The 13998-nt window shown below is 41.9% G+C and overlaps 1 protein-coding gene across 5 annotated transcripts in view; it reads left to right on the top strand.

Annotated features, from left to right (window-relative positions):
* The first annotated feature begins 2249 nt into the window (after positions 1–2249).
* DENND6A (DENN domain containing 6A) overlaps positions 2250–13998 on the top strand; it is a 135549-nt gene continuing 123800 nt past the window's right edge. The window contains exon 1 of one of the 5 annotated variants that reach the window (XM_058288179.1): positions 2250–2592. In XM_058288179.1, the coding sequence (XP_058144162.1) occupies positions 2368–2592 (225 nt within the window). In that variant the 5' untranslated portion in view covers positions 2250–2367. The remainder of the gene's footprint in view (positions 2593–13998) is intronic. The other 4 variants (XM_058288180.1, XM_058288181.2, XM_071212113.1 and 1 more) reach the window with 4 other exon arrangements.

The following is a 13998-nucleotide window of genomic DNA, read 5'->3' as shown; positions in this document are numbered from 1 at the left end:
TTAAGATTTATTTATTTCTCTCCCCTCCCTCCCTACCCCCAGTTGTCTGCTCTGTGTCCATTCGCTGCACTCTTCTGTGACCGCTTTGATCCTTATCAGCAGTACCGGGAATCTGTGTTTCTTTTTGTTGCATCATCTTGCTGTGTCAGGTCTCCGTGTGTGTGGTGCCATTCTTGGGCAGGCTGCACTTTCTTTCTTGCTGGGTGGCTCTCCTTACAGGGCGCACTCCTTTGCACACGGGGCTCCCCTACGCGGGGGACATTCCTGTGTGGCACGGCACTCCTTGCACGCATCAGTACTGCACATGGGCCAGTGCCACACGGGTCAAGGAGACCCAGGGTTTGAACCGCTGACCTCCCTTGTGGTAGGCGGATGCCCTATCCATTGGGCCAAATCCACTTTGCTCTCATTAATCATTAATAATGAAGTAGCATCCAGGAAAATGGGTACATTGGGATAGCTTGGATCTTCCCAACAATTGATGAGGTGAGTCAGGTAAGCCAGGAATGATCCTTTCCATTTTACCAATGCAGAAACTGGTCTTAGAGCAGCTTGTCTACCATAATGATGGGTAGAGCTGGCACTAGAACCAGATCTTCTAACATCTATTTTGATGCTCTTTCTAATACAAAAACCTACTGTCTTCCCTAATAGCGTGTTTAGAGATTTACTTCAATATTATATATGGTTTTTCTCAGTTACAGAGGTTCTCTGGAGCAGGATGACAGGTTGCTTTGGCCAAAGACTTGACCACTAACCTTAGTGCTGTCCTTAGTTCATCAATGTCCTAAAGAAAGTCTCTAGTAAGCATTACTACTGTTATCTGAGGATACTTGACCCTCTCCTTAAATACAGATAACCTCACATTCCAAGCAAAAATCCTAAGGATGTGGAGAGGCTGATGATCATTAATGAGTTGGATTTGTCTGGGCAGTGCAGCAAAATGTTTACCAGATCAGGCTGAGTCAGAGACCTGGCTTTAAATCTCTCTTCTGCCTCTTATTAGCTGTAACATTGTCATCTCATGGAGTCTCAGTTTCCTTATCTGTAAAATGGGAATAATAATAGAACCTGTTGTTTCGGGCTGTTGTGAGGATTACATACAATAATGTGTATAAATAGCATGAAATCTAAGCTGTTCTTATAAAATACATTTATTGTGAGTTACCAGCAATTGTCTTTTACTCATTTTCCTATTAGGATATTACTGTGTTTCCTACTTACTTTCATTCAGCATAGTAAGTGCTGAATAAATCCTAGTCTGTAGTCTCATGCTGGACCAATAATCAGTAAAATTCAGCAGACCAAGGGCCTCATGAGTGCCCAGGCTAGTACTGATTTCTTTTTTTTTTCTTTTTTTTGAGAAACTGGCTGGGGATTGAACCCTGGACCTCATATGCAGGAAGCTGGCATTCTATCACTAAACCACATCAGCGCCCCTGAGTTGGTTGGTTGGTTTGCTTGTTGTTTGTTTTTGTTTTTAGGAGGTACTGGGTCTGAAGCGGGACCTCTCATGTAGGTAGCTCAACCTCTAGAGCTACATCGCTCCTCTGGTGCTGATTTTTGAGAATCCAAAGCTGAGACCAGGCCCTTGCTCCATAGTTATTGGAGGGTAATCCACAGGTTGCTGTGGCGGACAGCTTGCCCAACCTGGAGTTCCCGGAAGGTGTGGAGAAGTATCCAGTGAGTCACAAGTAGACAGACCCAGGAAAGGAGTGCGGCGACGGGGCTTAGGTGGATAGGGAACAGCTGAGCGAAGGCATAAATCTCTGGAACAGTAGATTGTTTGCGTGAACTGCAAGGGGCATGGGAGTTGTAAATCTTGCTGGGTGAGTCATATAACCTCTCGGAACCTCGGTTTCCTGATCAGTAAGAGGATATAACGATGTCTACCTCCTAGTCATTATATGAGGATTAAATGAAGTAATATTTGTCAAGTATTTGGCACATCACCTAGCACAGAGCAAGTATTTAATGTTAGCCACTATTATATTTATGCTTTAATCATGTATCAATGCCCTATAATAAGGAATCGTTTTTATTCCAAGAATAACTCATTTCCCTGGTTGTTGGACTGCTAACGAGGTGACAAAGGATTCATAAACCACCGTTTCAGTCTTAAGAAGGTCTAGGCGAAGAGAGCGGAGCGCCGGCTTTAGAATTCCAGACAATCGCCAGCGAGACTTCTTCCGGGCGGGGCGGAGGACAGCCCAGAGCGGGGATCCCCGGGTCACGTGGACTGCGGCCCCGCCCCGACCGAGCAGGTCAGCGGGAGCTGCGGCACCAGCGCCTGCGCCTGCGCAGAGCTGAGCGCGCTCTGCGGCGCGGTCAGTGCTGGAGGCGGCGCGAACAGTGAGGGGGAGGCGGATGGCTCTGCGGCACCCGGCCGGTTCCGGGACCAGCTCCGGCGGTCCGTTGGAGGCCGTGGCGACGGCCGAGGAGGGCGAGGTGCGGGTCGTGGTGTCGCAGGGAGCCACCCCGGAAGAGGATGAGGGCCGCGGCCGGGGCCTGCTGCGCTGGGACGGCTTCTCGGCTTGGCTGCACTGCGTGTGCGTGGTGGGCTTCGACCTGGAGCTGGGCCAGGCCGTGGAGGTGAGGCCCGGCTGCACCTTGTCCCCGCGCCTGGTCCCGCGCCGGGGCGGTCCCTGCTGAGCTTGTGGTCCGCGGGCGGCCGCCCGGCCTGCACTCTGGCCGCCGCGCATCGGGCGTGGCGGGTCGCCCCTCCGTCAGTCCAGCCCGGCTGCGGTCCATTGGCAGTTCCCGTGGGAGGATCGTGGGTTGTGGTTAAGGGTGAAAAGTTCTCTCTAGGCCCCTCCTAAATACTTGTTGATGTTCTATTTAGTTTTGTTTTGTTTTTAACCCGGCGTCACAGGAATAGGCAAGAGGGTTAGCGGCACCGGCAGAATGCTGCAGGCAGGATGTTTATTGGGGACTTTTCAAGAAGGGAACAATGCCCTGACAATATGCTGAACTCCCAATAGCCCAACCTTGCCCAACCAACTTTTTAGAGTCAAGATTGTTTTGGTCATTTGTAGTGACATTTGGAGCACTCCACTCAGCCCGAGCTGCAGCACTTATCTCAACACGAATTGTCTCCCGTTTTGTGCTTTTGTTCCTTATTTCTGCTATTTCTTGATGTTCTTGAACAGCAGGCCTGAAAGCTCATGTCAAGATGGAAATAGAGAAAACAGTCTGCTTGTGAATCTGTCACGTTTTCTGTCTGTATAGAACTTCATTGAAAGGCCTTCGAGTTTGATCTGTTCTTGACATTGTTTAGGGTCCTTTTTGTGGCTTATTGGTTATCTTTTGTGTGTCCAAAAAAAAAGTTATTAGAAGAAGGCATGTTGAGAAGATTTTTTGTTTGTTTTGGTGGTGATGACACATTTTAATAAGCCTTCTTATTCTGACTTTAGTGGTATGACTTGGCTAAGAAAATTGGTTGGCCAGGGAGGTTTTTCTTACGTGTCTTCTGTATTTATTTATTTATATCGTTAGACTGTTCAATAAACATTAAGTTGACACTAATATCTAGGTATTATGCTTGCTGCTGGGTATACAAATATGAATAATATTCTTTAAATATATTATTTGTAGAGTGGGGCTTCAATTTAGCAGAGAAACCAAGAATTAACCACAGTAGCAGAGCCAAACATAGTGCCTGGCACATAGTGGTATTCAGTAAATACTTGTTGATAGAGTGAGCGAATACATGAGCAATTCTTTGTCCTATTGAAGTAGGAACAAAAGTTTCCAAAGACTGAAAAAGAGACTTATAAGCCATTTATCAATCACACTGACATGTTAGAAGTTATATTACAGCAGAATACAATTTATTCAGAAAGAAAAAGATTGGGTGTTGTTGTAGTGACTGCCAATGGAGAATTTTTGGACTCTGCCATCAGTTGGGACATTCTTTATAACACGAGTAAATTTTTTGACCAAATAAACAATACTCAGCATAATTGAGGTGCTTCAAGAATGTGAATCAGTAGATGGCTTTATTTTGAATTGCATTTCCCGTAGTTTATATACTACTCTACAGAGTTTTCTTTAAGTCAGTAGTTCTTAACCTTTTTTTTTTTCACCTTGGACCTTTTTAAAAAAAATGATAAACTCCGTTAACTTTCTCCATTGGAAAAATACTTATTAATGTAAAATTATGTATATGTTTTTGTGAATTGTCCCCAGATTAAGAACCACTAATTTTAGGATTAGGATAAGGCTGGGGAAGATTCCCTAATAAAGGATCCAAAGAAATGTAAAAATGTTAAGTGAGATGCAAAACAATTTTGGTTTGTTTTCCTGAGAGAGAAATATAGAATTTTGCACTTTGCTTCTTTAAAAAAAAAAAAAAATCCCAGCCCTACTTCCTGTAATACACAATCATGGGTACTTTTCAAAAGGAAAATTAATTAGGTAAAAATTGAGTTTAGACAGTAATCCTGGAATCCACCTTTGTTTTCTAAAAGACAGTCATTGGTCTTGTGAGAGACCTCTAGCATGTTCAGCCATGACAGAAAGTACTCGTTTACAGATTTTTAACAAATGTGTAAATAGTGTTATTTACTTGAGGTTAAATCCATACTAAAGAGATTATGAGATAATGATTAAGAACTCAGACTCTAAGGCTGGTCTACCTAGATGTGAATGCATATGACCCTGGACAAGTTAATTAGCCTCTCAGCCTCACATTTATCTTTCCTAACAGGATGACTACCTATTTTGTGGCATTGTGGTGAGGTTTGGATAAATTAATGTTAGTAAAGCATTTGGAACAGTGCTTGGAGCACAAACCTACATAAGTGTGTATTTAGGAAGCCCTGTTTTCTAGTAATTCTCATTTTCATTTTCAACGGAGAAAACCCCTGACTTTTGCTTTGTCAAGTTGAGAGCTTCAAGCCTTAGTTTTTTTCACTTGTAAAATGAAGCTGAGGTACTAGAATCAGTACTTCTTTTTAAAGTAGGGGAACTTTTTCCCCAGCATAATTAAAAATCGAATGTGGAATCTGGTTGAGATAGGGCCAGTGTTGATATATTTATTTGGTTGCAGACAGGTAATGAAGAAACTAATTTAATCTAGCTCAAGCAGAAAAGAACTTGCTGAACTTTGCAAATGCTGTAAACAGATGTTTCAAGGCTTAGACCTAGTGGGGCTTCAGAAAGTGGCTGGAGTCTAGAAATGGGAAAACCTTTTGTTTATGCTCTTTTTTGTGGGTCTTGTTCATGCTTCATACTCTCTGCAAACTGACACCCTTTGCCCTGTCATCTTTATGGTGGAGAAGATGCCAGTTATCAGCCAGTTGAAGAGAGTAAATCTTTCAGTTTCATTCTGTACACAGAGGGAAGATACTTACTATGGTTTGGGGCAGATTCCCACCCTGATCCAATCAGCTGAAAACCTGGGTGAATGATGGAGTGGTCCATGTTGTATAAAATGTCTGCCAGAGGCCCTGTCCTAAGTGAAGGGAGCACATTATGGGTCTTTTGAGTTGCAAAGAGGACACACATGTGACCCTGGAGCATCACCACAGAATCCAAGTGTGCTGTTGAACAAGATTTGGACTCTCCTGAATTTTATCTATTTTATCTATTCTCTGAAATGACCTAGTAATATAAAGTCTTAATTACCTGGGTCCTGAATAGCCTCATTTATTTGAATTTTTTTTCTTACCCTAATTCAGTAATAACATGCTTATTGTTGAAAATTTGGCAAGAAAAGTAAATTATAAACACAAGAAAAGTGGTATTTCCTTGATAGCTTGACAGATACAAAATTATGTAAAGAAAAAAAATTAGCAAATGTTAAATAACAAAAAAAAAAAGAAAAAAGAACTAGAAAAGAAAAACAACAAAAAATAGACGAAAAAAAACAAACTTGAAAAAAAAAAAGTAAATAGTAATAGCAGTTGCCTCCTATAGAATTAAGAGTGATATTTTCAGGAAGTGGGTGTAGCTCAAGTGGTTGAGCACCTCCTTCCTATGTATGAGGTCCTGGGTTCAATCCCCAGTATCTCCCAAAAAATTTTTAATGATTTTTAAAAAGTGATATTTTCTTGATTAGTATGATATAAACAGAAACCCTCTCGAATAAATTTTAAAAAGGGAGATTTATTGTAAGATTCCAGGCAGTCCCCTGAAACCCAAATGCGGGAAGCAGGGATGAGTTTCCTGGTATTTGAAAGACCCAGGCTTTTGCCTTTGTCTCTCTCGCTCTAGCTGTGTAGACTTTTGTTTTCCCTTCTCTGCATGTCTGCTCCATTCTCGATGTCGAGGGAGGTTTCCTTCTGCAAGGGTCTCTTTTTGTTCTCCCATAACTTCTGATTGACTTTTGAGTTACTGTGGCACTAATTTTAGCCTAACTCTCCTTTTCTATTCCAAAGCCATACTGAAGCTTAACTCAAATATTGGAGGATCTGATTGGCTCAAGATGGGTCAGGTGACCACTCTTGTTTTGTCAGCTGTGGTCAGGAAGCAGGGTCACAGATGCAGCAGCGGCCATTAAGCTCACTCCTGCAACATGAGGAGGAGTCACTTCCAAAGCATGGGCTGGGCAGCAGTCCCCCAAATACGTCTATCTACTGTAAGAATTTGTTTTTATGGATAAACATTTTCATAAAGAATTTGCCAGATCATTAAAGACTTTTCATAAATATTTTATGGACTGTAATTTATTTAACAGTTTTCCTTAACCTCCTCCCCAGCCCTGATGTACACATTATAGTAGGTTGCTTGTTGCCTGTACACATGTTGGAGATGTTCTGCAGCTTTCAGTGTCTTTAAATCCTGTGAACTGATAGTATTTCATAGTAAGCTGACATTCCTATAAGTTTTTTTCATTTTAAAAACAACTTATTGAAGTATATCATTTATACTTGAACACACATAAACAACAAATGGTGAGCAAAAGTTGTGAATTTACAAAGCAGATATGCATAACATCATACAGGGCTCTCATACATCATCCCACTACAAATACCTTGCATTGTTATGAAGCATTTGTAACAAATTATGAAAGAGCATCATCAAAGTATTACTACTAACTGTAGTCCTTATCTCTTATATTTGGGTATACTTTCCCCCAATCCATCCAATTTTTTAAAAAAGATTTATCCCCGCCCCCCGTTGTCTGCTCTCTGTCCGTTTGCTGTGTGTTCTTCTATATCCGCTTGTATTCTTGTCAGCGGCACCCGGAATCTATGTCATGTTTTTGTTGTGTCAGCTCTCCATGTGTGCGGCACCATTCCTGGGCAGGCTGCACATTTTTTGTGCTGGGCGGCTCTACTTACAGGGCACACTCCTTGCGCGTGGGGCTCCTCTTTGCATGCATCAGCACTGCACGTGGGCCAGCTCATCACAAGGGTCAGGAGGCCCTGGGTTTGACCCTTGGATCTCCCATGTGGTAGGCGGATGCCCTATCCATTGGGCCAAATCTGCTTCCCCCTATTTTTTTTTGTTCTTAAACCATACAATTTATCTAAAGTGTACAATTGGGAGTGGGTGTAGCATGCTTGTTGTCTCTGCTCCTTTATGTCATCTGGAGGCTTGTCTTGTTCCTTTGGGCCATATCATCCTGTTTTCTTGGTATGGATTGTAATTTTATCTTATTTTTTTGAGGTACTGGGGGCTGGAGATTGAACTCTGGACCTTGTATATGGGAAGTCGGCACTCAACCACTGAGCCACATTGGCTTCTGTGAGTTGGATTTTCCCTTTGTTTTGTTTGTTGCGCATTCCTTCCTTCTCTCCAGGAGGTACTGGAAACCAAACTCGGGACCTCCCTGTGGGAGGCGGAGGTCAGTTGCTTGAGCCACATCCGCTCCCCAGATCATAATTTTTTATTGTCTTGGCCTCTGATTTACTAGATATATTTATTCTGAGTGCAGTTTCTCTCTGTAGTCTAGGGCTTTTATTTGATTGGCTTTGGGCGTCAGCCCCTCTTTGATACTTGATTCAACTTAATTTGGAACTTTATAGTGGCTCGTGGTTAACTAATCTGGATTTTTTCTGCTCTTTTTCATCCATTTCTTGCCCCTTCTTCCTTGCTGGTTGCTGAGTAGAGCCAAGGATACAGTTGGTACTGTGAGCCATGGAAGCTGAACAGCCAGAAGCTGTTGCCCCACGTACCAATCTAGCTTCTTCCCCATTTCTTCCCTGCCAAGGGTAGGGACGGAACTGCATCTGTGTGCAGTAATACAAACCATGTAGGCCAAAAGACCATCTGTAGTTGTTCAGAGAGACTGATGAAAGTCCACATCCTTTCCTTCCCTCTTTGAGGTGGGAATAGAGTTGTAGGTGTGGGCAGCAGTCTAAGCTGTGGGGGTCAAAATTGAGCGCAATTGTCTAGGTAGACTGATGAAGCTTTGGCCAACCTCCTTCCCTGTCGGGGGCAGGAGTGAAGTCCCAGGCATGCCCAAAATCCAGTTCATGCAGGCCTAAAGTGACTACAGTGGGTGAGTGGGTACTGTCCCTCCTCCTGCTCTGTCAGGGATGTGGATGGAGTCACAGATGTGTCCAATAATCTAGTTCCTGTGCTCTGAAAGTGGCCACAGTTGCCAAGAGAGGCCGAGGAAGCATGGTCCCACCTCCTCTCTGTCAGGGGCAGGGATGGAGCCACTGGTCTACCCTCTTATCTAGTCCATGTGGTTCAGAAGTGGTTGCTATTGCTTAAAGAGGCTGAGAAAACACTGTCCCTTCTGTCCAGTCAGGGGCAGAGATGGAACTACAGGAGTACCCAACAATCTAGTCCGTGTTGGCCAAAGGCACCTGCAGTTGCCTGGAGAGGTTGAGGAATCAGCACCCCTCTTCTGTCCTATTAGGGGCAGGGATGGAGCCACAGGTGTCCACCAATTCAGTCTGTGCAGGCTGAAAGCATCTGCAGTTGCCCAGAGAGGCTAGGGAAACACCACCCCCCTCATATCCTGTCAGGGGCCAAGGATGGAGCCACAGGTGCCAAACAGTCTAGCCCATGCCGTCCACAAGTGCCTGTAGTTGCCCAGAGAGGCTTAGGAAACACCTCCTCTCCTCCTCTCCTATTGGGGGTGCGGGAATGGTGCCTGCCACAGGTGTCAACAATCTAGTCCATACTGGCGGAAAGCACTTGTTGCCTGGAGAAGTTGAGGAAACACTGCCCCCCTCCTATCTTATTGGGGCGGGGGGTGATGGGGATGGAGCCACAGGTACCCAGCAATCTAGGATGCTTTTCTGGTCTCCTGGGCCCCCCAAACAGGTGCTTTAAATAGATCTGGGTGATTATTAACTGTACTATAGGACAAGCTGACTCTTGGAACTTCTTACTCTGCCACCCCCGTCCGTTCCTTCCAAGTTTACTGTTTTAATTAAAATAGGTGTTTTTGTATGTAGTGTGTAATTGTATGTTGCTGCTCTGAGCCATTGAGCCATCTGTTGAGATATTTAATGGGTAACTAACATATCCCAGACACAGGTATGTTCTTGATCATTCCTGTCTTGGAGGAGCTTGCAATCTATCCAGGAAGGTAGGCCATTAGACAGAGAATGTTATGATTGGAGGAAGTATAGGGTACTAATAATGGTCTTTAAATTTGCTTGGAAACTAGTAGAACCAGGCAGCGGACTGGGCCCAGTGGTTAGGGCGTCCGTCTACCACATGGGAGGTCCGCGTTTCAAACCTGGGGCCTCCTTGACCCGTGTGGAGCTGGCCCATGCGCAGTGCTGATGCACACAAGGAGTGCCCTGCCACTCAGGGGTGTCCCCCGCGTGGGGGAGCCCCACATGCAAGGAGTGTGCCTCGTAAGGAGAGCCACCCAGTGCGAAAAGAAAGTGCAGCCTGCCCAGGAATGCTGCTGCACACACGGAGAGCTGACACAGCAAGATGATGGAACAAAAAGAAATACAGATCCCTGTGCTGCTGATAACAACATAAGCAGACAAAGAAGACACAGCAAATAGACACAGAGAACAGACAACCGGGGTGGGGTGGGGGGAATGGGAGAGAAATAAATAAATCTTTTAAAAAACAAAACAAAACTAGTAGAACCATAGTAGTTTGACATCGTTTTGTGATTTGAAAGTTAAAGACTTGGTGGCCTCCTAGGCCTCTTAGGCCTCCAGATTTTACAGAATCTTTTTTGGTGTTGCTGCCCTCTGATTCTCTTATGATTTTACACTGTCCTAGTGTGGAGGTGATCTGGGATGTCCTCCTAACAAAGTTAGTCATTTCACAGGTGCTTTATGTTTTTTCTTATTGTTATAATGAGTGCTGTGAAACATGGACAGTTGCATTTCAACTTTATCCTTTTTTTGAGAGAAGTATTTTACTGTTGAGTCCATGTTCACACTGATTATCAAGTTTTCCACTAGTGTGACTTAGCTTGGATCTTGGGTGAGTTGGAATCTTAGACTGAGGCCCGGTCTGGTGATGATATTGGGATGTTAGGCCATTTTCTTTTTCTCCTTTTAAAAAATAACCTTTTGTTGAAATATAGCAGACATGTAGAAAAGTACACAAATCCTAAGGCTATAGTTGAGTGAATTTTGATAAACTGAAGATACACATGTAACTATTACTTAGATTGAGAAAGAATATTACCATTGCCCTAGAAATTTCCTTTATGTTCCCCTTTAGTCATGACCATCCACCTCCCTTTTCATAAAGGGTAATCACTATCCGTATCAGGCTAGTTTTATTCTAGAATTTTAAATGAACACAGGTTGTTTTTCAGAGCTTTTCTGTAATAAATGGAATTGTGTTAACATGACAACATTACAGGGCATTCAAGTGACTTTTCTCTTCCCCAAAGATGCTTATGCTTTTCTCCTTACCCAGTTTTGCCTATTAACTCATTTTCATGGTTCAGCTTAAATGTTACTTTTTTAGGGGAGCCTCATCCTAGCTCTTAGTTTGGTATTTATTTGTAACTAACACCGCTTAGCCCTCCTGCGATGAGTCTGTGTGCTTATCCTTATCATTTTTGTTTTTGCTCTTCATTTTATTACTCTGTGCATGTGTTTCTGGTTAGTTATTCTTGGTTCATCAGATAATTTTTTTCCCCCTAAATTTATCTTGAGATCCTTACCTCCCTTTTTTCCTCATCTGCTGGAATTCCCAACTCCCCATCTCAGACCACCATGCCACACTCACCAAAACGTCAGTTTCTTAGCACATCATCAGAGCCATTCTGTTGATTCACATCTGATAGACTGGGTAATTTCAAATTCAAAACAAAATTATGTTTTGGGGATGGTGGGAAATGTGTGGCAAAAGTCCTATTGTTCTCATTGCGTGTATAATCAAAAGGTGAATATATAGAGAGACCGGCATTTATTTTTCCATAACTTCAGGCTTGATGCAAATCAGTGAAATAAACTGATGTACTGGTTATTATATTAGTTCATTTACTATAACAGAGATTTAGAATAATACTGGTTTCAGAAAGAAGAGTTATTTCTCTCTTGTGAGAGGTCTAGGAAGGCAGTATAAAGCTGGTGTGATAGCTCCACAGTAGTGGTCCTGGGCTTATATCTCCCTTTGCCATCCTCAACACATGCTATTTGTTTGTGGTATAAGATAACTTCTCATCATTTCTGCATACTAGCTGTAGCACTTCAATATAATTGATAAATTCCAAAAAGAAATATTGGATTATGCCTGTAATCTGACCTGTACCTGGACATGATTGAGTTATGATTAGGGCATGGTGAAGAACAGAGTTGAGGGTTTCTAATTGTTGGAGTTTTGAGGTTGGAGTTTGATGCTGAAGACTTAAGCTGGAGCTCTGGGAAATAAGCTCACAGAAAAAAAGAGAAGCCAGCCCCAGGAAGAAAGGAATCTTGAACCCAGAGAAAAGCAAGCCCCAGGAACATAGGAACCCAGGAAGCCTGAATCCTTGCAGATGTTGGCAGCCATCTTGCTTCAGATAGACTTTGGTGAGGGAGGGAACTTATGCTTTATGGCCTGGTATCTGTAAACTCCTACCCCCAATAAATATCCTTTATAAATACCAACCAATTTCTGGTATTTTGCATCAGCACCCTTTTGGCTGACTAGCCATGGGAAAGGGACAAATTGTCTACTTTTTTTTCTTGAAGTTAAGGTTTAACTTCCTTTTACTCCTAACATTTTTATTTTGAAACATTTAAAAACCTACAGAAATATTAGAGGAATAATATAATAAACATTTGTAGACTCTTAACCTAGAATCACCAATTATTAATGTTTCGCCATATTTGTTCCCTCTTTCTCGCATGTATATATATGTAACATACATTTGTGGAGGGAGTAAATACTGCATAGATGATCTGTCTTTGTTCTGTGACTTTAAGGGTAGTACCTGGAAGGTGTAAATGCTATTTCACACATATTGTTGGCCAGAACTTGGTCACATGTCTACCCTGAGCTGCAAGGGTGTTTGGGAAATTATTCTGGGTGGCCATGAGTCTGGCTAAAATTCAAAATGTTGTGTTAATAAAGAAAGAAGAGAAGAATGGATATTTGGAGGCCACAAACAAGTTGCTGCCTTATCTGGGAACAGTATAATGTTAAGTGATCAAACGTTTATTTTTTTTTGTAGGTTTCTAAGCTTGGATTTTGCAGTATATGCTTTAAAAAATAGTAATTTTGAGTTCTTTGAGAGTCAAGGGTATAAATTCTATACCATTCTACTTTGAAATAAAGGATTCTGGACTGTTTTACCTAGAATTTGGAGTGTTTGATAATGCTTAATGAAGATGAGGCTTAACATTTAAGTCTTGGTAAATTTAAGTTGTTTTTTTATATCATTAGGATTCCCTATACTTGAGTTATTTCATGCTCAAACTTTTCTGAGCATTAGAATCATCTGGAACTTTTGTTACATATGAGGATGCTGGGGCTTCACCCCAAACTTACTGAATCAGAATCCATTCCAGATGACTCTTATGAGAAGGTATGTTTGGAATATAAGTTTTTGAAGTATGTCTTTAGGTATACTTTTTTGTTTTTCTTGTAAACCAGCTGTTCTCAAAATGTGGCCTGAAGGTTTCTGGGGATCCCGATCCCTGAGATCATTTCTGGTGATTTGCAGGGATTTCCTTTCCCAACTACATATCTATTTGAGGCTGGCTTTCTTTATACAGTTCAACCAAAACAACGTATTAGAATAGAATGAAGGCAGACGCAGATATAAGATTCTAGCTATTTTTATTAAGCCAGACATTAAAGAGATTTTCAAAGATGTAAAATAATGTTTCTCTTTTCACTAAAGTTTGTAAAAGATAGCTTTTCATAAAAATATAATATTTATGTTAACAAGTAATATGGTATTGTTATTTAAAATGAATTAATATTCTAAAATTTTGTTTTAATTTCTAATATGGCGAATGTTGATAGATGAAGCTCTTTGGGGTCCTCAGTCATTTTTAAGATTATAAAAGGGTCCTGGGACCCACAAGTTTGAGAATTGCTGTTTTAAATTGTCTGGTTTGAGATGCTTTGATTAACTGACTTGTGGAAGATAGGATAAAGTAATGGTTAATGAATTGCAATGTTACATCAGGGTTGGCATCCTGATTCCAATGTTTCGATACTTACCAGGTGTGTTATTTTAGGGAAGTCACTCAGCTTTTCTATGGTTCAGCCCTTTTTGTATAAAGAAGAGTAATGGAACCAGCTTTAGAGAGTTGCCTTAAGAGTTACATGAGGTATAAGAGGCACCAAACCCAGTACCTGGCACACAACAAGCACTCAACAATCCTAGGCCAAGTTATGCTTGACTGGCTTCATGGGCTGTGGATTCACATAGAGTATGCAAGATTAAGAGCCTGGGTTATTACTTTGATTGTTTTATGGCTTTAAAGGGACAATTTGTTTTACTTGGTTTGCCTATAACAGGATAAAAAATTTGTTTCTGACAAGCCACAGATAATTTGATTTCTTTCTGATATTAATTTGTTACTGTTTATTTATTTATTTATTTATTGTAACCCTTGTTCATGGGGCCTGCCAGAAGTTTTTTTATTAAGGAAACCAGAGAATAAATGGGGA

This window comes from Dasypus novemcinctus, chromosome 26 (assembly GCF_030445035.2).
Source record: "Dasypus novemcinctus isolate mDasNov1 chromosome 26, mDasNov1.1.hap2, whole genome shotgun sequence".
Lineage (NCBI taxonomy): Eukaryota > Metazoa > Chordata > Mammalia > Cingulata > Dasypodidae > Dasypus > Dasypus novemcinctus.
The sequence above is the reverse complement of the archived record's forward strand: the minus strand, read 5'-3'. Positions and strand labels throughout refer to the sequence as shown.